Source organism: Harpegnathos saltator, unplaced genomic scaffold, assembly GCF_003227715.2.
Source record: "Harpegnathos saltator strain DR-91 unplaced genomic scaffold, Hsal_v8.6 scaffold556, whole genome shotgun sequence".
Lineage (NCBI taxonomy): Eukaryota > Metazoa > Arthropoda > Insecta > Hymenoptera > Formicidae > Harpegnathos > Harpegnathos saltator.
Genome location: NW_020230378.1, coordinates 371,337 through 398,212, shown reverse-complemented (window position 1 = coordinate 398,212; position 26,876 = coordinate 371,337). Strand labels below are relative to the sequence as shown.

The 26,876-nt window shown below is 36.4% G+C and overlaps 1 protein-coding gene across 3 annotated transcripts in view; it reads right to left on the bottom strand.

Annotated features, from left to right (window-relative positions):
* Positions 1-26,876, bottom strand: part of C3G (C3G guanyl-nucleotide exchange factor) — a 310,905-nt gene that overhangs the window by 4,679 nt on the left and 279,350 nt on the right. For all 3 annotated transcript variants that reach the window (XM_025303550.1, XM_025303549.1, XM_025303551.1), the window contains 8 exons: positions 19,208-19,432; positions 18,872-19,054; positions 18,478-18,785; positions 17,406-17,522; positions 5,652-5,971; positions 5,337-5,544; positions 4,948-4,971; positions 2,786-2,981 (listed from right to left, as the gene is read on the bottom strand). In XM_025303550.1, the coding sequence (XP_025159335.1) occupies positions 2,786-2,981; positions 4,948-4,971; positions 5,337-5,544; positions 5,652-5,971; positions 17,406-17,522; positions 18,478-18,785; positions 18,872-19,054; positions 19,208-19,432 (1,581 nt within the window). The remainder of the gene's footprint in view (positions 1-2,785; positions 2,982-4,947; positions 4,972-5,336; positions 5,545-5,651; positions 5,972-17,405; positions 17,523-18,477; positions 18,786-18,871; positions 19,055-19,207; positions 19,433-26,876) is intronic.

The window sequence follows — 26,876 nt, the reverse complement described above, 5'->3', positions numbered from 1 at the left end:
AGATGTGCAAATTAATTCGGTGCTTTTAATTTTACATGTTTCTACATATAATTTAAAATTATATAAAATTGATTGAGAAATATAATCTCTAAAACAACATCTCTTAAATATTATTTGACACCCTTTAGAATCATTTAAATATCGTTTAAATGATTCTAAAGGGTGGATATTTTATTACGTTTTTGCAGTTTTGAAGTTCCATTAATAATGAATATGCAAAATGTTTTATATGATGAGCGAATATGCAAAATTAATATACAGAAAGTTAATAAATAATAATCATCAACAATATGAATATCCGATATATATTTTTTTGCTTTTTAATAGAAAAAGATACTGCTGAAATTGTTGAAATGCAATTACTAACAATTGAGCAATGAATCAGAGTAAGAAACCTATTACTAAACAAGGGAAATGTAAAGTCATTTGAATGCATGATCGTTAGGATATATAATAAAAGGAACCAAGATCAGTTTTAATCTAGGCTGTAAAGATCTCCTTCACGTGACTTATTTATTCGTCAGACTTGCCCCTTTCAGATTACCATCTGTTTCGACCGTTACGTCACTCGTCAGATATTTTCCCATTCTCTCTTGAAGAAATTTTGAATATTAGAAATTGTATAAATAACTTCATCGATTCTCGATCGAGATAGAACCGCCTAGTTTCTATCTCGAGTAGTCTTGAGAAAGAATTTAGCAATTGAAAGATAATGTAAGATATTGAAAATAATAGAAATACTAGCAAGATATCAAAGACTTTCAGCCCTGGGCAAATTTTTGTAAAGACAAAAGGGTCCCCCGAGCCAATTGAAGAAGAGTGATATTATTAGTTATTCGATATAAATATGTGGATATTCAGTGTATATAATGAAATATCAATTTACATAATGTTTTAACAAAAAAAATTACTGAGGAATGAAACATTAATAGATTGACTGTACTTTGGCGTTTAGAGAAGATTAAACACAATCTAAAACCCGATGGCTGGGTGCCACATGTGTTTACTGAAGACAACAAAATTGATCGAGTTTCTGCAGCTAATTCCTTGTTTAGCTAATTAAACGAGGATACGTTTTTGGATCGACTAAAAACTAGCAATGAAAAATTAATCCTATACAATAATACCTAATATATAAATGAACTAGAAAGAAAGAATTGAGGTCAGTTAACTTGTTATTGTAACGATATGAACAAATGACAATCTGATAGTACAATATTAGGAGAGCGCGGAAGATGCAATAAAAGATTTCAGTTCAGGTCTTTAAGCTTTTTCTGGATCTACGCTGAAACAGGAAGTCTCACGTAGTGAAAGACGAAATCTTTGATAAAAATCGAATATTTTTCTTGGTTTGCTGTTTCTAAATGAACTAACTAGTAGCCGACAGTATTTATCGGAATTATTGTACCAACGGCAAAGAATTTTAAAAGATATTATTCTTTCGCATTTCCATTAAATTTCTGGAAATGCAAACCAGTTTTTGCTTTCAAATGAACAGAAATTCTCATTTGACAAAGCATGACGTGCTACGTTTCGAACTTCTTTGATGAGAAACTATGCATATTCTGTGATCGTGATATCCGTATATTGTCGGAACGTTGAAAAAACATTAGAGAAAATGATGGAAAATATTTATTCGATTGGATAAAGACTTTCGTATGCTAAATTGTCAAATTATTTTTATTGAGGAATTAGGCACAAACTTTTACACTCATATTCAACATATCAAATATTTTTATGAACTGCTTTACTGCAATTATCATCTACGTTAATTTGGCACAAGTTTACCGATAAATTTATCAATAGGAAGTTATTAAACAGCAAAATTTTTTATTACTACTACTAAATTCCTTCTATTATCTACTAAATCCCATAAGATCAATCATTTCTAGTTATTACTTCGTCGATGATGAAGTTTATTTTGATAATAAACAATATAACACTTTTTTGTGAACAAATTTTAATTTTTCTAAAAAATATCGAGTCAATGTGTACACTAGCCGGCAGTGATTTCTTGATAATTAATACTTCTTGCAAAATTGGTATATATTCTTCAGCATTCATTCTAGAAAGTGAAAAATAATCATGGGTAGCTGGCAAAATCAGAGTTAAAGATGCACTTAAAAGTCACGTGCATCAAGTCTGAGCCAATTTATCGTTAGATCCAAATTATTGTCAAAACTTGATAAATTTAATGCAAAGATAGCTCCAGTCAGTTCGTCTTTAACTGTCAAAGTGACAAGTCAACTGCTTTCAGCATCGTTGCTATTTTTACGAATAATCAACAATCATGATGCACGAATATTCAAGCACGATACGTGTGGGTAAGAATTTTTAATAACTCTAAATTTAGTAACTGTCAAAAGATCTCTGCCGATCAGTGTACAGCTAACATATAATTGCGATTGTATCCTGCTGAATCGATATTGATCGAATTGACAAAAAGATCGTAATTCCACCTTCACAAGCCGTTAAAAACAACAGCTAAGAATCAGTCACACACGGGCTGTTAACGTGAAGGAACGTGTGACAGCTAATAGCGCAAGATTACGAGATTACGGCTGATAGCGTGAGAGTCTGTACCTAGAAATTCATTAAACGTTCTTACGTCTTAAACGCGTTCCTTATTTATCGCCCAGATGCAAGCGCGAGTAAGCAAACGCAGTAATATCATTGATCAAAAAATAGAAGCTTCATCCATAAGCTCTTAAACGTGTTTCATTTTGACACACCTGATAATTGATATCTTTAACAAGGACTTTATGATGAACATTTCTGCGAGTACCTTGAGCTGTCGTGTAGAGCAGTTATAGTGTGTGTCATGAAGGAACACGATTGGGTCGTGGTAAGGGCCATCTCGTGTTGCTGCCATTCCGTCTGCATCGAATTATAAGCTGCTACAGAATGACGGGTACCGAGACCGGAGATGAAATCGTTATTACTATGGGAGCAGTTCCCAAACATCTCCATGTACGCCATGACTGCAAAATACGATAAAAATTATCAACATGAACTCGCTTCACTGGAACATCGAGAAAATAATATGAAAAGAAAAAAATTCTGTTATTAAAAATTGCTCCGAATAAAAACTGAACTCTTAATGGCATACAGGGTGTCTCAAAAATACCGGACCCCCCGGATAACTTTGCAGGATCAAATTTTCATGAAAAACTTTAAATACAAAAGTTGTAGGAAATCGAGTAATGGACTTGATGGTGACCTTGAATTTGACTTTAGCCATGACCTTCAAGGTCATTTGGAGGTCAACTTGAAAAATTTAAATGGGAACCCCTATTTTTTATTACACTGTTTTTTTTTACTAGTTAATTTGAACAACTTTTGTCTAAAACATTTTTTTATTTGTCTAATATTTTTTGAGGTATTTAAAGAAAACTTGATAACTTTTTCAATATTTGACTCATGATATCTCGCTAACTATTTGTCGGGAAAAAAAGTGGTATTAGACTTTTTTATTTTATTTAGTCTCAAGAATATATTGTTACAATAGTACCGTGATTTTTGTTAATTTGATGATTTTGAAATTTCCAAAAGTCAGTATGTTAACAAAAGTCAGGGCGCTATTGTAACAATATATTCTTGAGATTAAATAAAGCAAGAAAGTCTAGTACCATTTTTTCTTCCGACAAGCTAGTTAGCGAGATATCGTAAGTTTAATATTGAAAAAGTTATCAAGTTTTCCTCAAATATTTCAAAAAACATTAGGCAAATAAAAGAATGTTTTAGACAAAAGTTGTTCAAATTAACTAGTAAAAAAAAACAGTGTAATAAAAAATAGGGGTTCCCATTTAAATTTTTCAAGTTGACCTCCAAATGACTTTGAAGGTCATGGCCAAGGTCAAATTCAAGGTCACCATCAAGTCCGTTACTCGATTTCCTACAACTTTTGTATTTAAAGTTTTTCATGAAAATTTGATCCTGCAAAGTTATCCGGGAGGTCCGGTATTTGAGACATCCTGCATAATATGCGTCGATGAACGACGCAAGCACGATGTATTGTATATGCCATGATAAGATACTGAAAAGCGTACAACGTGTGGATCGTGTGGTAACACTGATGCACAAGCAACAACACATCGTCGTGTAATTGTTATTCCAACAAGCCACATGTACAAATGGAAGAAGAGCTCAACTCACTGGAATAAGTATGAAACCGTTTAAACAACATCTTTCGTGCGTTACTGTGAATATTACACTTCAATCGAGCTGTTGCGCAATGAGAACAAGTACTGTAGTAATTGTAATAATTGTAGTAATACTTCATCAAAGAAGTGTCACGCAAGGTGAGGATGGTTCCACGTCAACGACTCTTTCGCTTTTTTTATTCCGTTTGTCTTAGCGCAAAGATGGAAACTGACTTTTAGCTCGGTTCAACAACTGGTGGAACTGTCTCGACTGACTATTAGCAAGAAAGGTCAAATTAATTAGAAAAAGATTATGACACCCACGTGAGCTCGCGAGAGAGCTCTGTTTCTTTCATTAGTGCCAAGAAATAGTATCACTGTGAAGTCCACAGTTTTCTGAATCATAATGATGTGATTTATCGACTTTTTTCGTAAAGAGAAACAAATCAAATTGGGAATGGACTATAACGTGAGATGAGTGAAATATCAACTGTCGCTCCTTCGATTAGTATAATATTCAGCTAATATTTCGTAGCTAAAATTTCTTCCGCGATCTTGTACCCATGATGCGAATTAAAGGTGAGCCATAAATAAGCTGCGATTATTAATAAAAATTCAAGCTTCAAGATCAAAATCATATTTCAAAGATATTCTCATATAAAAGGAAAATAAAATAACAATAAACATGCCGCAAGAAGCCTGGAATTAAATATCTCAGATAAATGTGTGAAACGTAGGACATTTAACTTAGCGTAAAAGTTTGCTGAGGGATAGTTGAATTGTGTGTGGGCAGGATCCCACTTACCAGAATATGCCACTGATTGGAACACTGGGGGATACAAAACATTACATCAGTTTTAACCCACTGCCATAAAATAATTTGGAGTGTGCGAGTAACTTTAGATTTAGAGTTAAATCTTAATATCTATGTGTATGTTGACGAAGTAAACAAAATAAATTTATGTGTCTTCTGTCTAAATGCAATCAAGCACGAAAAATGTTACAGTCGTCTCGCGAAATGGTCATATTAACCTCCGAGGAATACTTGTTAGTATGGTGTCTTTCGAAATTCGTATAAATCTGTCAGTTGACAATGGAGAAGAATGAACCACCGACACCAAAACTATTAGATATTCTGCTGGCTTCCTTCGTCATCGCAGACACCGACAACTTTCGTGAAGGATGATTACTTACTGTGCCGTTTCTTTAAAGGCAGAGGAGGTGGCTTATTAGCGTCCGGGCTATCTCCGTTAGTAGAGTGCAAAGCGCACGTGGATAAATGCTCGTTTTCTGGTACGTTATCATACTGCGAGGGCTGTCGCTCTTTTCTTCGTTTGGATCGCTTTTCTGGCAACGCCGGTGGTACTCCGTTAGAGTCGGACGTAGCTGTCGATTCCATTTCCTGCGCGCATATATAAACGCCAGACGATTAGATAATGTTTCAGATGTAGTTGGACAAAAACAAAGACTAACGAGACGAAACAAAAAAGAAAATGCGACAACACCCACATTTACCAGTTTTTCTAATAATGCTGAATCCCCGTTTCCAGACACATTAGACGTGCTAATAGTACTTTTGGAACTAGTCATCGTCCTCTGTGTAAAAATAGAGCCGTTACTATCCGAGGATAATTTGGTCTGAGAAAATGACTGTTGCTGCGTGCTGAATGACTGAGAATTATAACTAATGCTGCTCTGTTGCGACGATCTCTTGGACGTCATGCTGGACGCAGTGGTGTAACTTTGAGATGAACTTCGTTGAGAATGCATAGAGACAAAGCCAGATTCCTGCGTTTGAGTGGATAACCGCTCCATCTTTCCCTCTATACCTGGAACAAGATAAATGAAGAACGAGATTAATCGATGCGATTTGCAGCAAAAGAAGAAAGATTCGGTAAGGCTAAATGCGGTAACAAAATTGCAGCGACATTTCCTTACGGAAGAGCATTCTGACATTTTCCCAACTGAAGTTAACTCTATATGCCATTTCGCACGAGGCACGAGGACTATGATTGAAGCACTGTAATGCGAGATGAAAGAGAGAAGAGTAACTGCTTCATCTCGCCATGCGAGATGTTTCCTATGTGCCTTGAGAGAAGATCTATAAGATACTGTTTATTCATGCGGTCGGAAGGTCGATTCCACCTACGCAACTTGCTCCACTATTTGAGGAATTCTTGCGTAATTTTAGTTCTCGCACTTTTCCTTTCTTTAAAATGTCTATTAGAGAGGGAATTACTTTGAAATACTTTATTAAATAAAAAAATGAAAAAAGATATACACATACAATACATACATATATATGTATATATATATGTACACACACATACGTATATATATAGAGTCCTCAAAAAGTCCGGAAACGCTAAAATATTTCGAAAAATATGAAAGATACGAAAAAATGTTTGATATAAAAGTTGTAGGGCGTAAAAAGATCTATTTAGTAGTCATATCAGTTTGACCATAGGTGGCGTTACTAAGGTCATATGAAGATCAACTTTGTTTTTTAAATGGAACCCCCTATTTTTTATTAGAAATTCTTGTAACTTATCTCGAGAGCTTTCTAAAACACTATAATGAAGTCATTTCTTATTAAGTTCTTTCCGAGTTATGACGTTTGAAAGTTACAGTACTGCCGGCATTAGCATTACCCAAAGTGTACCGCGTGGAGGTTGCACGCAGATTTACACCTCGGATTTACACCTCGCACGCGCGCGCGCGCGTGTGTGTGTATGTGTGTGTCACTACAGAGGTCAGGGTCCTACGGTTCGTCACTTCCGCAGTATTTTAAGTCTCCAAACCTTCTCCGTAGTGTGTGTGTGTGTGTGTGTGTGTGTGTGTGTGTGTGTGTGTAGGTAACATTTTTCAAGCTATTGTTTTTTACTGTTTCAATTAATCAGATGTTCAAAATGTCTTCCTTCTACTGTTTGGCAATGAGCTAAATGTTCATAGAAACTATTGATCACGTGGCTTATTTGTTCTAAAGTGATCAGAGATGCTTCCTGCATTATTCGATTCTTCAAGTCTTCCAAATTACATTTTCGTCACATAAACCTTACTTTTGATGTGTCTCCAAAAAAAGAAATCAAGAGGAGATAGATCAGGTGATCTAGCAGGCAACTCAATAGCATCTCTCCTACCTATCCATCGATTAGGAAAAGAACGGTTTAAAAAGTCTCGAACTCGTACCGCAAAATGAAGTCCTGCTCCATCTTGCTGGAACCAAATATTTTGCATGTTTGCGTAAAATAAATTTTCAATTTCAGGAATGATATGATCTCGCAATAAATTTTCATATTTTTCAGCATTTAAATCATCATCTATGAAAAATGGGCCTATAATACCGCAACTACAGATCTCTGTCCAAATATTCAATTTTTGTGGATATTGTATGCGAAGGTCACTCATCCAATGTGGATTTTCATCACTTCAATATCTACAATTGTGGCAATTAACAGCACCATTTATTTGAAATGTGGCTTCATCAGAAAAAATAACAAAATTCAAAAAGTTAGCATTATCATCACACCGATGCATCAGTTCTTCACAAAACTGAATTCTTCTATCAAAATCGTCTTCCATAAGTTCTTGAGCGATAACAATTTTATACGAATAATATTTATGCTTTTTTAAAATGTTAGAAACGCTACCTTCACTGATGATATCATGGGCTCATGCTGTTTTTGATACGGACAAATGAGGATTTTCCTGAAATGATTGGAGAACATCCAAAGTCTTATCATCATTAATTGTGGATTTTGGTCTTCAGCTGCGAGATCGGTCCTCAACTGTTCTCGTTTCAAAGAAACGAGTCACTGTTCTATAAACGGTGGATTTAGAAATAGGATCGAGATCAGGATGTGTAACATTGAATAGATCAGCTACTTGTTGATATGATCTAATACGGTCACCAAATCTTCGATAAATAAGTAGCAATATTCTTTCGTTTTCGGTCAACATTCTTCAGAGAAAAATGTGATATTATAATCGGATAAAGAAACGAAAGAGACAAAGAGCAAGATACGAGCGAGCGCAACTTGTTTTTAGAATATGTGGACCGAGAAGCATCTGTGATCGCACCTCTGCGCGGTACACTTTGGGTAATGCTAATGCCGGTGCATAGTGCGGCGACTAATGTAAATCACGGGATATAGCGAGTAAAAATGAAAATTTGATTTTTAACACATTACTATTAAAGATATTTAGTAAAATACTTATAGTTTCTTTTCCTATGTTACAATTTCTATAATAACTAACAGAATATATATACAACGCAAAATCAACAGTTCAAACTGTTACATTTTAATATGATGCTAGCAAGATGCATCATCCGAGTTAATTTCAAGTTGCATATAATCATGTTTAGTTTCAAAAATGTATTATTTCATCAGCTTTGTGTTACTGTATCAAATTATTTTCTTGTATGTTTCTCCAAAAAAGTATATATTTTTCAACTTTATATATTATTAATTTTCAGTGGAAATTTAAAATATATTGAAATATATTGTGTCCGAGCCACAAGGTTTGTGGCGGCGTCCGTTGTCCGTGAGCCTTAGGCATCTGATTTTAACAACTGAACGAAGATTGTCTGGACGACGGAAAATCGATAAGAAGAAAACAACAACAGCTGACTGAGTCTCTAGCAAGCTGTCATCGTAGACAGACGCGAGAATTGTAGATCAGAGAATTATTCTTGTTTAAAGCTTGAGTGAGCTGGGCTATATATAGTAAAGCTTGTTATTCTTGCGCGAGTGTTTTCCTGAGTGCAATTTACTTGAGTGCAAGCGCGAGTGCGAGAGTGAGCGCAACATATATTATAAATTGTTGATTATAACAAAACTCCTGTAACATCCCGTTTCATACTAAAAATTTTATGAAACAATATACCTAAGACTACATATATCTGTTTACATCAGGTGCGCCTAGGTGCGCCTTTACAAAATATTTATTGTTAAAGATGCACAAACATATATCATGAAAGAAGGAGAAATTTCAAGCCTTCGACAAAACAAATATTATATAAAAATGAAAATCAAAAATAAAATATATCTATTAAAAAAAAAACAAGTTTTTCTTGTTTTATTTTTGTAATTTTGTTTATAACTTATTGTGTTGATTTTTTTCTGACTAAATCAGAAAATTATCATATCGTTAGGACTTTAGAACTACACTATATATAAAATAAGTCATGGATGAAAATTACTTATGAAGAAACTTTCTTATTCACTGTATAAAATATGTAATATGTAATAACTATGAAGCCCGTATGTTAAAGATCTAGGATACCCTATATATAAAGTAAAAAGTTTTATGTTAATCTATTAGAGTCTATGGCTAACTCTGCTGGGATATCATTTAAATAACATATGGAATCCTCTAGTATGATAAAAATAACAAATTCGGCGGAAAAAAGTTGCAAAAAGAATTTGTTTATAACAAAATTGTTTAAACAATTTATTAAAAAAATTATTGTTTTGAAAATCTGATGCTTTCAAGCGATTTCGCTTTGAAAATTAGGTTAAAAATAATCATTTTTTTAAATAAGTTTAACACGTTCGCGACATCGTGACCCACTGGTGGATCACACTGGTTTATATTAATAGACGTGCGTGTCCACCGGTGGGTCACACACTATGAAGCATTGCACTGCTTCTGAAAGTCTCTGTGTGTATCGGGGGCTCTATATATCATAACTACGGCTACATGAGAAATGTATCTATGTACTAGCAGCATGGTTTGTCGTAATTTTGTTTGTTATGAAACAAACGCAAACAAGCAATATATTAAAAAATAAATTGTGCGTCCTTTAGAGTGAACCAATGGATTTATTGATTGTCGCGAACGTGTTAAACAATTTTGTTATAAACAAATTATTTTTGCAATTTTTTTCCGCCGAATTTGTTATTTTTATCATATTAGAGGACTCCATATGTCATTTAAGTAATATTCCAACTAAGTTAGCCATAGCCTTTAACGGGTTAGAAGAGAGATGATTAATATCGAAAGAATATTTTCAAGTTAGAGTTAACTCCAAAAAGAAGAATTGTATGATTTTCATGCATGCTTTTATTTTCGCTAAAATATTTATACTGAGTTCCACTTAACGCTTGCAACAATCGCGGCGTCATTCTTGTTTAATATCTAGTAAGAAACAACGATAGAACCCTCGATAGACGCCTCGATCGTTGCAAGCGCTAAGTGGAACGCACTGTTAATATGAGACACTTCCAACGGGATAGAGCGTTTGTTTTTTGTTTCGCGCCTGATATGCTTTTTCAATCATCGGCCACTGCTGCGACGCGCATTAAGAGGCACGATAGTCAATGGCACAATATATTACACATCTTCGCGCTCAGGCATTCACGTGACAAACGAAAAGAATACAGTCTTTTCATCGATACCTCAACAAAGCAAAAAAAAATATAAAAACAAAAAAAACAAAATAAAAAAGCATAAAAAATATAAAATATATAAAAATAAATAAAAATAAACTTAATAACATATTATAAATATATAATAACAATGTATTTGAACAGTATATATATTATATAAAGAAAAACGGCTCAATGTCCGAGAATCGCTATGCTTCACCACACTGTGCGGCGGTAACTTTCAGAGGAGGCGATAACTGTAACTTTCAATCGTCATAACTCGGAAAGAGTTTAATAAAAAATGACTTCATTATAGTGTTTTGGAAAGCTCACCGAGATAAGCTACAAGAATTTTACATAAAAAATAGGGGGTTCCATTTAAAAAACAAAGTTGACCTTCATATGACCTTAGCAACGCTACCTATGGTCAAACTGATATGACTGCTAAATAGATCTTTTTAAGCCTTACAACTTTTGTATCAAACATATTTTCGTATCTTTCATATTTTTCGAAATATTTTAACGTTCCCGAACTTTTTGAGGACCCTGTATATATGTGTGTGTATACAGGATGGGGGGTTATAAGTTTACAACCCGAAGTGTGAAGGTAGATTGGGTTGTCGGGAAGAGAATACGAGAGTAGTTCCCCTGACTCCCCCCACCACGGTCCGGATGGTAGACATCCCGCAGGGGTTTTAGTCAGTAAGAGTCTGACATAACCCCCGACTCCCCCAAAGGCTCGGGGGTATCCATGATGGATTTCCCCTGCGTTACCAAAGAAAAAAAAAGGTAGATTGGGTTAAGACAAACATAAAAGTCCCATATCGTTTTGCGAGATTCGCAATAATTATCGAGTTATTAATGACAGAAATCTGAGGAATGGGAACACGCCGACATAGATGATTGGAGAAGCGTTGTAGCTACTCAGGCTACAGCGCGGCCCACTCGACCCAGCAACTATTGGCGGCGTGCGACGAGTAGGTCTGGCGAGATAAAACAACGAATAGCGGCGCATTGTCTTTCCCCTCGGCGCGCACCGGCAACAGTTGTTGGATCGACTGGGCCGCGCTGCGGCCTAAGCAGCTGCGACGCTTCTCCAATCACTATGCCGGCGCGCTCCCACTCCTCAGATTTCTGTCATTAATATAACTCGATAATTATTGCGAATTCCGAAAAACGGTATGGGACTTTTATGTTTGTCTTAATCCAATCTACCTTCACATTTCGGGTTGTAAACTTATAATCCCCTGTATACAGGGTGTTTGATAGCTGATCATGCAGGCGAAAGATGGAGATAGATTGGGTGTAGCCGAGAAGAAAAGTTATGTACCATAATGTCAAATTGGCAATAGTTACCGAGTTATTAATTAAAACATGTGAGCCAACGAGCGCGTAGAGAGCGGAGGGCGGCCATAGTAAACACGTAGACATTTGATACAGGCGGAGTCAGCGAGTGACGGTATGCAAGCGCGCGCGGCGAGGGGCAACGTAAGCGACAAGAGGCGAACGCGCGCGACGAGGAACGAGCGAGAGCTTTTTCTTTATAGCTTTTCCCTTATAGCTCGCTCGCTCCTCGTCGTTCGCGCTCGCTCGCTCCTCGTCGTTCGCGCTTGCTCGCTCCTCGTCGTTCGCGCTCGCTCACTCTTCGTCGCGCTCGCTCGCCTCTTGTCGCTTGCGCTCGCTCGCTCCTCGTCGTTCGCGCTCGCTCGCTCATCGTCGCACGCGTTCGCCTCTTGTTGTTTACGTTGCCCCTCGCCGCGCGCGCTCGCCTACCGTCACTCGCTGACTCCGCCTGTATCAAATGTCTACGTGTTTACTGCGGTCGCCCTCCGCTCTCTACGCGCTCGTTGGCTCACATGTTTTAATTAATAACTCGATAACTATTGGCAATTTGACATTATGGTACATGACTTTTCTTCTCGGCTACACCCAATCTATCTCCAGCTTTCGTCTGCATGATCAGCTATCAAACACTCTGTATACAGTGCCTACCAAAAGTTCGGGGCCACCTAAATAATTATTGAACGGTTTGAAATATAGGATTGAAATTATAAGGATTCAATAGGATCACAAAGTCTATTATTTAACCACAAAAACACCCACCTCCACACCCCCGGGGGCCGGAGGGAGAGGGAAGCAAAAAAATCTCAAATGGCATGTTGGTTGAGTGAGGGCTCGTTCGAAAGGGCTTTCCGAGACGAAAACAACGCGAGGTCGCCGAGGCCTCCACGATTTTTTTTCGCAGAGTTATGATCATTTGAACATTGAGATTTTGCGAGGGCCCACAGCGACAACAGAAGAAAGGTCAGGCTTCACACGGGCACGCGCGTTTCTGTGTGTGCGTGCGTGTGTGTGTGTGCATGTTTGGCCAACTAAGGCAAGACCGCTAGCGTGTCCGGCCAACTAAGACAAGACCGAGATAGGAACACTGGCGTATGTGAAGGAATAAAAACACTAATTATTTAATCAATTGTTCAAATTGATGTCCTTCGACAACTTGGCAGTGTCTTAAACGAACGTAAAACGTTTCAGTTAATTAAAAAATCGGGTGTGATTGAATTTGAAACGTTCACTATTTTTTCCCGCAGCTCTTCTAAATTTTCGGACCTAGTCTGATAGACCTTTGTTTTCAAATACCCCCGGTAAAAGAAGTCTAATGGGGTTAGATCTGGTGATTTTGGTGGCCATTCCATTGTGCCTCTTCTACCAATCCATCGATCAGTGAAAACATCGTTTAGAATATTTCGAGCTTGCAGAGAAAAATGAGCTGGAGCCTCATCCTGCTGAAACCAAACATTGTGGAAAGCTTCTCCAGCAATATCTTGAATAGCCGGTATCACTTGGTTTCTTAGCAAATTGCAATAATTTTGAAAACAATGGTCTATGAGACTAGGTCCGAAAATTTAGAAGAGCTGCGGGAAGAAATAGCGAACGTTTCAAATTCAATCACACCCGATTTTTTAACTAACGTAATTGAAACGTTTTACGTTCGTTTAAGACACTGCCAAGTTGTCGAAGGACATCAATTTGAACATTTGATTAAATAATTAGTGTTTTTATTCCTTCACATACGCCAGTGTTCCTATCTCGGTCTTGCCTTAGCTGGCCTGACAGGCACACACACACACACACACACACACACACACACACACGCACACACACCACCACACACACACACACGCACGCACGCACGCACGCACGCACGCACGCACGCACGCACGCACGCACGCACGCACGCACGCACGCACGCACGCACGCACGCACGCACACACAACACGCGCGTGCCCGCGTGAAGCCTGACCTTTCTTCTGTTGTCGCTGTGGGCCCTCGCAAAATCTCGATGTTCAAATGATCATAACTCTGCAAAAAAAAATCGTAGAGGCCTCGGTGACCTCGCGTTGTTTTCGTCTCGGAAAGCCCTTTCGAACGAGCCCTCACTCAACCAACATGCCATTTGAGATTTTTTTGCTCCCCCCTCCCTCCGGCCCCCGGGGGTGTGGAGGTGGGTGTTTTTGTGGTTAAATAATAGACTTTGTGATCCCATTGAATCCTTATGAATTTCAATCCTATATTTCAAACCGTTCAAAAATTATTTAGGTGGCCCCGAACTTTTGGTAGGCACTGTATATACAGGGTGTCCGGAATGTGATCATTAATATTTTGTGTATTGGTGGAACTCGTTAAAACAATTAAAAAAGTCCTGTGCCATTTACAATTTTCTCAATATTTATTCCGTAATTAATTAAAATGTGTAAACGAATGAGCGCACGAGAAAGCGACAGGACTGGCTCTGTACAAGAAGATGGCTTACCTCTTAGCAACGATGAGTAAACAGCTGATTTTGGGGCGGAGTGACCAGCGTCATATAACAACGGCCGCGCACTGCAAAAGTATTGTCCTCCGTAACCGGGCGATCGTAGACAAAAGACAGTTGAACAGATCTTCAGATGTTCAACTGTCTTTTGTCTACGATCGTCCGGTGCCATGTATCCGACGGACGCGTCTACAATCGCGTGAAATAATTGTGTTCGAGTAGTGAGTGTTTTTTCGCGACGAAAATGTCATTTACTTCAGAGGAATATACGAATATGATTATTGCGGGTTGGCGAGGGAGAGTGCACATGTCGCGATTCGTATTTACGTGGAACGACATCCCGGCTGTGCACGATATCCGACGGCACAGACAATTTTACGTGTCGTGCAACGTTTACGTGAGAGTGGATGTCTCGTACATAAGCATGATGGTATAAGAGTGCGTCGTCGCATTCAAGGCGAGGAGAGAATTTTAAACGCGTTCGACGAGAACCCGGGGGACCAGTGTGCATCATGTCGCACGGCAACTAGGACTTTCGCGGTACGCAGTGCATCAGGTGTTACGAGTCAACGCATTGCACCCGTATCATTATCAACGTGTGCAACAGCTGCTGCCGGGAAATGCACAACGAAGAGTCAATTTCTGTGAAAGTATTGTGATCATTGATTTTTTATATTCGCGGCGGTTTTATTTAATTTTAACTGTCGGCAAAACAACTTTTGCATTAAATAATGAGAGTGGATTAGGCCTACTGGGGATACCGCTAAAAAAAAACGCACCATGCTATCTATCGCCAGGTGGTGTGAAAACGATAGCGGTTTCCTATTTTTCTGCCACATAACTTGGAGAGCACGTGAACCTGTCACGGAGGACAATACTTTTGCGGTGCGCGGCCGTTGTTATATGACGCTGGTCACTCCGCCCCGAAATCAGCTGTTTACTCATCGTTGCTAAGAGGTAAGCCATCTTTTTGTACAGAGCCAGTCCTGTCGCTTTCTCGTGCGTTCATTCGTTTACACATTTTAATTAATTATGGAATAAATATTGAAAAAGTTGTAAAATGGCACAGGACTATTTTAATTAATTGTTTTAACGAGCTCTACCAGTACACAAAATATTAATGATCACATTCCGGACTCCCTGTATATACAAGGTGTCCCATTTAACCTGACAAATCGTAATATCTGGAAAACTACATGTCGGATCAAAAAAAGTGAGTAATGAAATTTGTTCGTCTCGAAGGGGGACATCCAATGATATCAAACTCGACCTCCCACCCTATTCCCGGGGGGTGGGGGTGGGGGGCAACTTTGATCTTAAATGGGGATCCCCATTTTTTATTACAGATTCGGATTCTACGCCACAAAATACGTAAGTTTCGTTCGAAACTTTTTTTTTGATTCGTGATAGATGGCGCTGTAATCGCAAAAAATTAGATTTTCTGCAATTCTCCAGAAATGATCATTGGATTGAAAAATAAAAAAATACCTGTTCAATATTTTTAAAAATATTTTTAAAAAACATAATAACAATGATTCCCCCCCCATTCCCTCGAGGTAGGGTGGATGGTAACGTTCAAATCTCAAATGAGAATCCATATTTTTCATTGCAGAATTAGATTTTACGTGAAGTTTTTATGAAAACAATTTTTTTTCATTCGTGATAGATAGCGTTGAATTTTTCCGAGAAACTACTTTTAGCGTTACCCAGGAACAACGACGAGTAGCTTTCTGTTCCCTTCGGGGTGCTTGTTTTAGGTGAGTCCTCTCGCCTCTCACCATCGTGGTGATTTTGCATAATTAATTTGCAGCTAGTACTGATATTTGATTATTTTCTTCACAAGTAGCTCTACGCGTTCTTTTCTTCAGTTGTACACTTCCATCAGTACAAAACTGTGTAACAACTCTAACGAAAGAAGAACGTGATCTCTTTCAGGAAGAACGTACTCTTTCAGAAAAACGCTCAGCATACAAATTGGCAGCATCGTCAAAATTTCTCCTACATTCGCCATAAATGAAAATCATTTCAATTTTTCTTGCACAGTTACATAATCCATGATGCAAATTCAGAAGAGAATGATAGTGGCATGGAACACTCTTCTAAAATTGATTAAGCACCTCTCCTGATTAAAAAGGTAAGTGTCTATTAATGATCGTCTCTTAAGTTGTATGGGCGCGGACGATGGAGAGATGCCACTAACAAATTAATTATGCAAAATCACCCCGATGGTGAGAGACGAGGGGACTCACCTAAAACAAGCACCCCGAAGGGAATAGAAAGCTACTACGTCCTCGTCGTTGTTCCTGGGTAACGCTAAAAGTAGTTTCTCGGATAAATTCAACGCTATCTATCACGAATGAAAAAAAATTGTTTCCATAAAAACTTCACGTAAAATCTAATTCTACAATGAAAAATGTGGATTCTCATTTGAGATTTGAACGTTACCATCCACCCTACCCCGAGGGGATGGGGAGGGGAATAACTGTTATTATGTTTTTTAAAAATATTTTTAAAAATATTGAACAGGTATTTTTTATTTTTCAATTCAATGATCATTTCTGGAGAATTGCAGAAAATCTAATTTTTTGCGATTACAGCGCCATCTATCACGAATCAAAAAAAAAGTTTCGAACGAAACTTACGTATTTTGTGGCGTAGAATCCGAATCTGCAATAAAAAATGGGGGTTCCCATTTAAGATTTCAAAGTTGCCACCCCCCGGGAGTGAGGTGGGAGGTCGAGTTTGATATCATTGGATGTCCCCCTTCGAGACGAACAAATTTCATTACCCACATTTTTTGATCCGACATGTAGTTTTCCAGATATTACGATTTGTCAGGTGGGACACCCTGTATACATACACACACGCAAAATATTTATATATTCATAACAAAACAACAAATAAAAATTAATCGATAAGCGTAACGTTAGATATTTTTAATTTCTCCCATTAGCTTCTAATGTAAAGAAACACACGTATTTTTTTATAAGATTAGCCATGTGCGATCACGATTTTGTAGATTTGTTAATTCTCTTGATCATTAAACTATTTATCTGTATAATGAAAAGAATTACACACCAGTAAATGGATTAAGCATTTCTTGAGGTGTTTGTTGGCCTAGCAACATAGTACTCGGTATACTAGTTTCAGAACCGTCCCAGCAACTATAGTTTGAAGTACCATTAACTTGCATCCCTATAACGATACAGAATACACGTTACGTTCATAACCAATTTGCAATTTATCATCATCATATTAAGTGTAGAAAAATTAAGTGTCAGGAAAGAACTCGCTTTAATGTTATAAATATGTATAGCATTAATAATACTTTTTTTCCCGCAAAGTACTAAAAGTGTAGCTTCTATTTTATCAAAGCAGCGGGTACGTCCGTCTCTCATACATTTATATAAAGAATGATGTGACTATTATATATAAAGCGACTATTATATAAAACTTCTTAAATATCCTCACAGTTTGTATTTAGCTTCAACTGCTTTCTGTATTTCACTTTTAACAAAGTTTTCATATAAAACGCGGAAATATCCCAGATACATAATAACAGAGAACTCTTGCTCAATGTTCACAGAAACGTAATGTTTAATTGGCAACGTACTCATACAGCTTACAGAAACGTTCGGCTGCAGACTAACGTGAAGACCACGACACAAACAGAATGCCAAACCGATGTGCTGAGTAAGCGCTCTGACCATGAAGCGCTCATCTTACACACATGGGGATGTATTTACAGCAATTCTCTTACCGTCTCGCCATTATCTCTCTCTCTTTCTCTCTGCCTCCCTCCGGACATATATTTCTAATATGTTTTTGTAATATACTCGTATTAACAGAAATTGAACCGTTATCGTTATCGAACGTTGCAACTTACATAGCGATTATACATTTATACATGATACTTCGAAATTAACGAATATACTTTATGTTTAGTGATGCGAGACATTTCGTCAAGTATAGAGAATATTAAATAGAGAATATTGTAATTATTGTAATTATATTGTAATTATATTATATATTATATTGTAATTATATTATATATCATATTATAAAATATTATATCCAGACGTAACTCACTTATAAGCAATTAACTTGAAATGTGTGCAAAGTTGCTGACTGAAAAGAGTTGAAGTGTTACCTTGAATAGTAGCCATGAGACTTAGGTCCATACTGTCATTCAACGACTCGTCATTTGGTCCCATTATAGCTCTAATCTCGTCCTCGTCTCGGGAATGATTTAGAGCCGAATCCAAGCTACCGGCAGATGCGCTAAGGAGGGACGACGAATCCTCCGGGGATCGACTTCGTAGAGATACTCTATCAAGACTAGACGCCAGAAGGCCCTCCGGCTCGTCAAAGAGCTGTTGGGTCCTCATTCTTCTTTTCGGCGGCAACGGAGGAGGTGTACCAGAAGAGCTGTTTTCCTCCGACAAACATACATTTGTTCTACAAGGGATGAGCATTGCCCACGTTCAAGTTCTACGATGACAAGCGATTTATCCTTGTCGTTATCGTAGCGAAACGAGTATTACCTGTCAGGCAGCGGGGGTTTCGGGGGTGGACTAGAATCCCGTAGAATCGACTCTGAACTGTGCGAACTCCGAACCAAACTGCTGCTCGCCGCCGTCTGCTCTAAGATCTGCCGTTCTCTCGGTGTCAGGGGTATATCGGGCAGAGAGTTTCTTTGCGCCAGTTCCGACCCGTACCCGGAAGCTCTGTAATTTGTAACACGTCATCGCTGAAATTCGCTTGGGAGAAGACACGTCTCCTCGGGAGCATACGTATCCCCTCGAGTATTTTGCCATTTCAATTTATCTCAAGATACACTCTTAATTAAAAGATGTCTATTCGTCATTGTCGTAAATTACCTATTATTATTCGCAGGAACCGCGGGTTTCTGCTTGTTCGCGATCTTCTCATGCGCTAGGGCAACCAGATTTTTCACCGCCTCCTCGACCAGCCCGATAACGTGCGTCACGTTCTCTGTGTCTAATGCGGAAGATTGATCACCGTGCAGTAATACATCGTCGCAGAGTTTCAGCAATTGCGCCAATGCCTGGTACACCTGATTCGTGGCGGACCCCAATGTAGAGCTGCAAGAATGATAGGATATATATTAGGTGTTTATAGTAGGATATATATTAGGTAATTTTGAAGGATTTTTTGCAAAAGAAATACGTTTATTTTTGAGAGACGTTAAATTATATTCCATTTAAAATATTTTCCATCGCTAACTGTAACTTTTCTCCATTTTTCGGGCAACAAGTGAATTCTGTGAAAAAAGAAATGTTCGTCCTTCGAAACAATTCACTCATCGAGCCATATTTGTATTTTTTCATATGATTTGAAGTGCTGGTCAGTAAAGCTGTGCTGCATAAATTGAAATAAGTAGTAATCGGAAGGAGCACAGTGTGGTGAATATGCGGTATGTGGTAGAACCTCTCACCGTAAAAACTTACCTTAAAAAAGGTAAAAAAAGCGCCAAGGTACACGCGTGGCTGTGTCCGTGCAAAAAACTTGTAAAAATACTTTGTACAAAAATCTATTGTAGAAAAACGTATTAATAACTATAATAAAAAAATAACTTTTGTAAAAAAACTTTGTACAAAATCTGTTGTAGAAAAAGCCGTATTAATAACTGTAATAAAAACATCCTTACAAAAACTACTTGAACTACTTGAACTACTTGAAAACGTTGTACATTATTTTTTACTACAAAAATAGTGATATTAGGAGATGTGCGCCAAGTGAATATGACAACAAACTAGTATTATGTTATTACATTTCTTATTTGTTATGTATTTCTTATGTTCTTGCTTCTTTTTATATCGCTGTTTGTTGAATATGTATTAATGAAGTAGTTTGTTACAGGTACTATTGATTCATAGTAAAATAACTTTCTAACAAACACCAAGTAACAGTTATATAATTTTTTATTGTAATTTCACACTCAACAATGTAACTGTTATATAATATAACACACATGTTATATTGCATTTATATTGTTTAGTTGGAAATTATAACTAACTGCTATATCTAATAGTTATATAACTGTTACATACTATTTACTGGGTTATCATAGTTATTATTATTTTTAACAATAACAGCAATGCAAGTAACGCTCGTTAACTTACTAACTTTATATTAAATAAAAAAAACAAAAAATTTAATCCAAACATATAAGGAATTGAAAAAAAAATTATGAAGATTCACCAAAAATAAAAAAACCCTTGGCACGCCCGGGTCGTATTAACAATTTTAATGTCAGCTACAAAAGTATGTTTGTAACATACACACATTATAATAAAATTCTAATGCAACTTAATATGACCTGTTGCTCGCCCCATTTCGGTCTCAGTATGTTGCCTGATTTTGTTACTCTTAAGATATCCCAGTTTCAAATTTGTTGCTCGCGGCATATGTTTAAACAATAGCCGAGAACCTATAGGTGTGTGCTGGCTACAAGAGTAAACTACTTGAAAAAAATTTGTTGCTCTTAAGATATCCCAGTTTCAAATTTGTTGTTCGCGGTATATGTTTAAACAATAGCCGAGAACCTATAGGTGTGCTGGCTACAAGAGTAAACTACTCGAAAAAAATTTGTTATTCGCCCAATTTCGGTCTTAACCCGTTTCGGACGAAAACGCCACTCTCGGTACACCGCTCTTTGGCGGCTCATAACTAATACTATTTGTGTCTGAAAAATTCGAGAGGTACATATTTTTATAGTTTAAGATGTACTCTTTCTGATAGTGTCCATAAAATTTCTCCAAAAAATTGTTAATTATGGAAAAAACAGTTTAAAACAAAAAAAACATGATTTTTTCGCACTTTTTTTTTTTTTAAATCAAATTTTCAAAGGGTTTCCTGTCTGCAATGACCCTAGAACCCCACTAAACGGTGGAATAAACGTTTAAACTTTAATAATATGTTTGGAGATCGATTTTACTCCTTAATGTATTCAAAATGGCGCCTAAACTGTAAAATTTTCGTGAAAACATTCATGAATTTTTTATTGAAAAATGATGCATTTTTACGAAAAATTGTCAAGAATAAAAAGTTCTTAAAATCACTCAGAAAATGCACTCGAATTTTTTGAAAATATTTCGAGCAATTTTTTTGATTTTGTAAATAGTCAATTTTTGCAAAATTGAAAAAATTGCTCAAAAAATTCCGAAAAAATTTGGATGCATTCTTTGGCTAATTATAATAACTTTTTATTCTTCACCATTTTTCTCATTAGTGCATTATTTTCAAGAGAAAAAGTCGGACTCCGACGCCTCTCGCGTTCACGTACGCGACGCGCGCTTGTGTGCGTTACCCTCCATGCTACGGCGTGCTACCAAACGGGCCAAACGTGGGATCACTGGGTTCACCTACTATATACACGGGATCAGTTGCGCGATACAAACTTAAAAAATTCTTTCTACTATTTCAAAAAGCTATATTATTTTATAGTCTAAATTAAAATGTCGAAAAACTGAATAGTAAGTTGATCACGTAGAATAAAATGATTCTAATGATTTTCGCCTGCTACAGTTTTGGTATAAGTGATAGATTATAATGCTGCTGGCTAATAAAAGTCGTTTTATTGTCTATTCTATCAAATACTTAAAAGACAGTGCTGTAAGTAAGTTTTTTAATGTTTGGAAATGAAAAGAAAAAGTTTTCACTTTAATTATCGTATGTTTATTTTCTTTTTTCGTTTCTTATCATTTGATAAGATGCGATGGATTTACTGCGGAATTTCTTGTCCTTCCCATAAGAGCTCGTGTATATAAAAACGAAATTTTGACATTAATTATCTCAAAAACCATCACGCGAATCCTTCTAAAATTTTAACGCAATGTACACTTTGTTTGCGGCGGATTGACGATAGATGTGCGAATATATCAAACCTTTTCATGATCCGATATTACTTTGACATTTGGAAGTTTTTTTCTTGAAAATAATGCACTAATGAGAAAAATGGTGAAGAATAAAAAGTTATTATAATTAGCCAAAGAATGCACCCAAATTGTTTGAGCAATTTTTTCAATTTTGCAAAAATTAACTATTTACAAAATCAAAAAAACTGCTCGAAATATTTCCAAAAAATTCGAGTGCATTTTCTGAGTGATTTTAAGAACTTTTTATTCTTGACAATTTTTCGTAAAAATGCATCATTTTTCAATAAAAAATTCATGAATGTTTTCACGAAAATTTTACAGTTTAGGCGCCATTTTGAATACATTAAGGAGTAAAATCGATCTCCAAACCACATATTAAAGTTTAAACGTTTATTCCACCGTTTAGTGGGGTTCTAGGGTCATTGCAGACAGGAAACCCTTTGAAAATTCGATTAAAAAAAAAAAAAAAGTGCGAAAAAATCATGTTTTTTTTGTTTTAAACTGTTTTTTTCCATAATTAACAATTTTTTGGAGAAATTTTATGGACACTATCAGAAAGGGTACATCTTAAACTATAAAAATATGTACCTCTCGAATTTTTCAGACACAAATAATATTAGTTATGAGCCGCCAAAGAGCGGTGTACCGAGAGTGGCGTTTTCGTCCGAAACGGGTTAATATGTTGTCTGATTTTGTTGCTCTTAAGATATCCCGGATTCAAATTTGTTGCTCACGGTATATGTTTAAACAACAGGCCCCCGGCACTGTTTTTTTTTTCGAAATGGTTGGTACAACAAAACTGGGAATAGAGCAACAAATTAACAACAAAATCGTAGTTTAAAAATGTGTGTTCGTTTTCCGTTTTTTATTTTTTTTTTCGAGGGGCTGTGCTAACTTTAATGTTAAGCTAGCACAGCCACTATTTTTTTTCGAAATGGCTGGAGCAACAAAATCGGGAATAGAGCAACAAATTAGCAACAAAAGAGCACTAAATTTCTGTGCTAGTTCTATACGAAATTGCTGAAAGAGCTGTGCCAGCTTAATAGATGTTATAAAATCAGATGCATTAAAATATTGCGACGCAAATATTTCCTTATTATTATATCGAAATGTATCAAAAATAATTTTTTGTAGGAAGTTAATCAAATAATTTTTTGTAGAAAATTAACCCTTTGCGTGCGGACGACTTTCTGCTGATGCGCTCCGGAGAGACTTCGCGCGCTTAGCGTTGGCGATCGTTGTGGACGGAATACTTTTCGCTCGCGTGAGCTCTGTTGATTAACTGTTCAAGGCGCAATTAACAAGTTATTATTGTAATTCTTTTGCACCAGATTAAATAATGGAAGAACGTTATTTTCAAGCATCAATTATCTATTAGAAACAGTAAAATTTACAATATAACTTAACTTGAAAATAAGGAATAAAAACTAAACGCAATAAATATAACAAAAATTAATAGTTTATTTGTGTATGATAAATTTCACTGTTCTATTTCACTGTCGTCTCTTGTAATATATTCTTCAGTATTACGCGATATTTTGTAGGATATCACAAATAGATGGTAATATAATTGTATACTAACAAAACTATACTGTCAATACTCGATATCGTGTATTATGATTTGCGTAACGTGGTCTGCTCGTGTATTAATGCGTTAATATTGATATTCTGAACTTATATATACTAAACTTTATATATACTAAACTTATATATACTAAACTTATATTTACTAAAGATTAGACCCGCTCTCGCGTCTATCATTTGTTTTATCATTTGTTTTTTTTTTACTGCCGTTGCTAAGAAACACACATATATTTATCTCACATAAAGTTACATGTAATACTATTACATAGAAAACCGAAAAAATTGACCAACGCATATATGCGTCCATCGTCTCTGCTGATGATTTTCACCAAACGTATATATGCGCTTATATTTCACACCGATCGCTTTCGCCGGACACATATATGCATCCATAGCACTCTAAGAGTTAATAAAATAACTTTTTGTAGAAAATTAATAAAATAATCTTAATAAAAATCTGCGCAAAAAAACCATCTATTAGCATATAAGTTCGAAGCAATGTACTATCTAAATTCCTTTTTCAGGCCATTGATATTTTATTAAATAACTTTAGATAGAAAATGAAGGGAGATGTAGGGAGATATAATTTTTTGCCTATTTACTAGCCTAAGTTTGAAAAAAACTTCTTTTAGTTAGTTTAAGAGGTTAGTTAGTTTAAGAGTTATTAACAAAAAAATAAGTTTATAACATTTTTAACATCTTGCATCTCTGAAATAACCTTTGAAACCTTTGAAAATATGTTTATATGAACACTTTTTTTCGTAAGATTACTTAAAAAATTGCCTCTTAAGATACTAGGCAATATTTAAGAAACATTCTATACAAAATGTTTAACTAGCTTGCCTCGCGCACGATCTATTTTGTATAGAATATCTGACACAACGTATTCTAACATTTATACGCAGGTAGAGCTTATGAGACTGAACAAATAAATCCTCTACAATTATGAACACAATCATGATAATATGCTAGCAGGCTAAAAGGCGAAGTAAAATCATAAACAACGAACGATATGATTCTATGTTATATGCATGTCTTGGACTACACAAGAATAGTCAATAAGCTTAAGATATATCTTTTCAGACATGTTCTTTTACATATTTAAACAGACATTTATTGTTCAGTTTGACGAGTTCTATCTGGAAAATGGTGATATAATTTTTCCCTAAAGCAGAAATGTGAAAAGTTTTGCGAATATTTGACGATTTTAGCATTCACATAACGAACGCATTCACTTTTCGAACAATGAAAACGTAAAACTTTCGTAAAATTTTATGAAAATGTTCAACTTTTTTGCCCTGAAAACAAAAACTAATAGCGAAAAGAAGAAAATTTAAGAAAAATCTAGATATTTTTCAGCGTTAATACATGCTGTATTCTTGTTAATATTGTTGCGCTCACTCTTGCTCACGTTCACATTTGTGCGAGGAATAAATAAACTCGCCTTGAAAAGGCGATAAGAAATAAAAACCCGGAAACGTTTAATAACAACTTCATTTACAAACTTTTTTGTTCGCTATACAATTTCTCAATATCTTATATCTCTTTATTCTCAAGTCCGTCGCTGACTTTCTATTCTCTTTTCTCTCAGCCGTTCAAATTGGCGGCTCGTTTTGTCAAGAATAAAATAATCTTTTTTCCGTCCAATCAATAATTGCATGAAGTTGCATAGACGCCGCAGCCATTGATTCTTATTGAATCGAGTTCTCGCCATTTCAACACGGACGTGACACAAACGTAACAATATTCGCAAAGCAAATTATAATATGCGTTCATGGTTAAATTAAATTTCCTAAAAACGAGTAATACGAAGGTAGTCCCAGAAATACCTGATCTGACGTATAGATAGCGGTTGTTATTTGAAAAGAATGACTATAGTAGAAAGTACCAAACTTATAAAGCTTAAGTTTGAAGTTTGACAACGCTACGTTGTTTAGTATTTGTTTGACAGCCATCAATAGTGAACGCCCTCAATGAATTTGTAAACATGGAAAAAATTGGTCATCGTTATATGATACAATACTTTCATTTGAAAGGCCTCAGTCCAACCAATATCAAAGCGGAGCTAGATTCTACTCTGGAGGAGTCTGCTCCTTCGTTTACAACAGTAAAATATTGGGTGGCAGAGTTTAAACGAGGCCGTACGAGCTGCCAAGACGAACATCACAGTGGTCGACCAAATGAGGTGACCACGCCAGAAATGGTGAAGAAAATCCACAAAATGGTATTGGATGATCGTCGATTGAAAGTGCGCGAGTTAGCAGAATGGTAGGCATTTCAAAAAGTGCTGTACATTGCATATTGACTGAAAATTTGGACATGAGAAAGCTGTGCGCAAGATGGGTGCTGCGATTGGAACAAAAACAGCGTCGTGAGAATGTTTCAATCGAGTGTTTGGCGAAGTTTCGCAGCAATAAAGCCGAGTTTTTGCGTCGATTCACAACCATGGATGAAACATGGGTCCATCACTTCATACCTGAGACGAAGAAACAGTCAAAACAATGGATCAAGGTGACTTGATGGCTATTTTGAGGAGCTCGACGATTTCCACTATAAACAGGGTATCGAAGCTGTTGAACATCGTTGGGAAAAGTATACCAGGTATGTAAATATGAAACCGGAATTTTTGTATAGAAAATACACGTTTATTGTATGAAAATGATAAAAAATATTTTATTCGAAGTATTACCCATCGCTAGCTATACATTTTTCCCACTTGTCTGACAATTTGTGGATGCCACGCCAAAAAAACTGTTGCTCTTTTGAGGCAAACCAGTCATCGAGCCATTTTCGTACATTTTCGTAAGAAGTGAAGCGTTGCTCAGCAAGTGCGTATCCCATCGAAGCAAATAAGTAGTAATCGGACGGAGCCAAGTCTGGTGAGTAAGCCGCATGCGAAAGTATTTCCCAACTAAACGCCTCAATCGTTTCCTTGACCAGTTTTGCTGTGTGTGATGGTGCATTATCATGAAGCAAAATCACTTTATGTTGCCTTTTTTGATATTCTGGTCGTTTTTCACGCAAAAATTGATTCAAATCGATCATTTGTTGTCGGTAGCGTTCA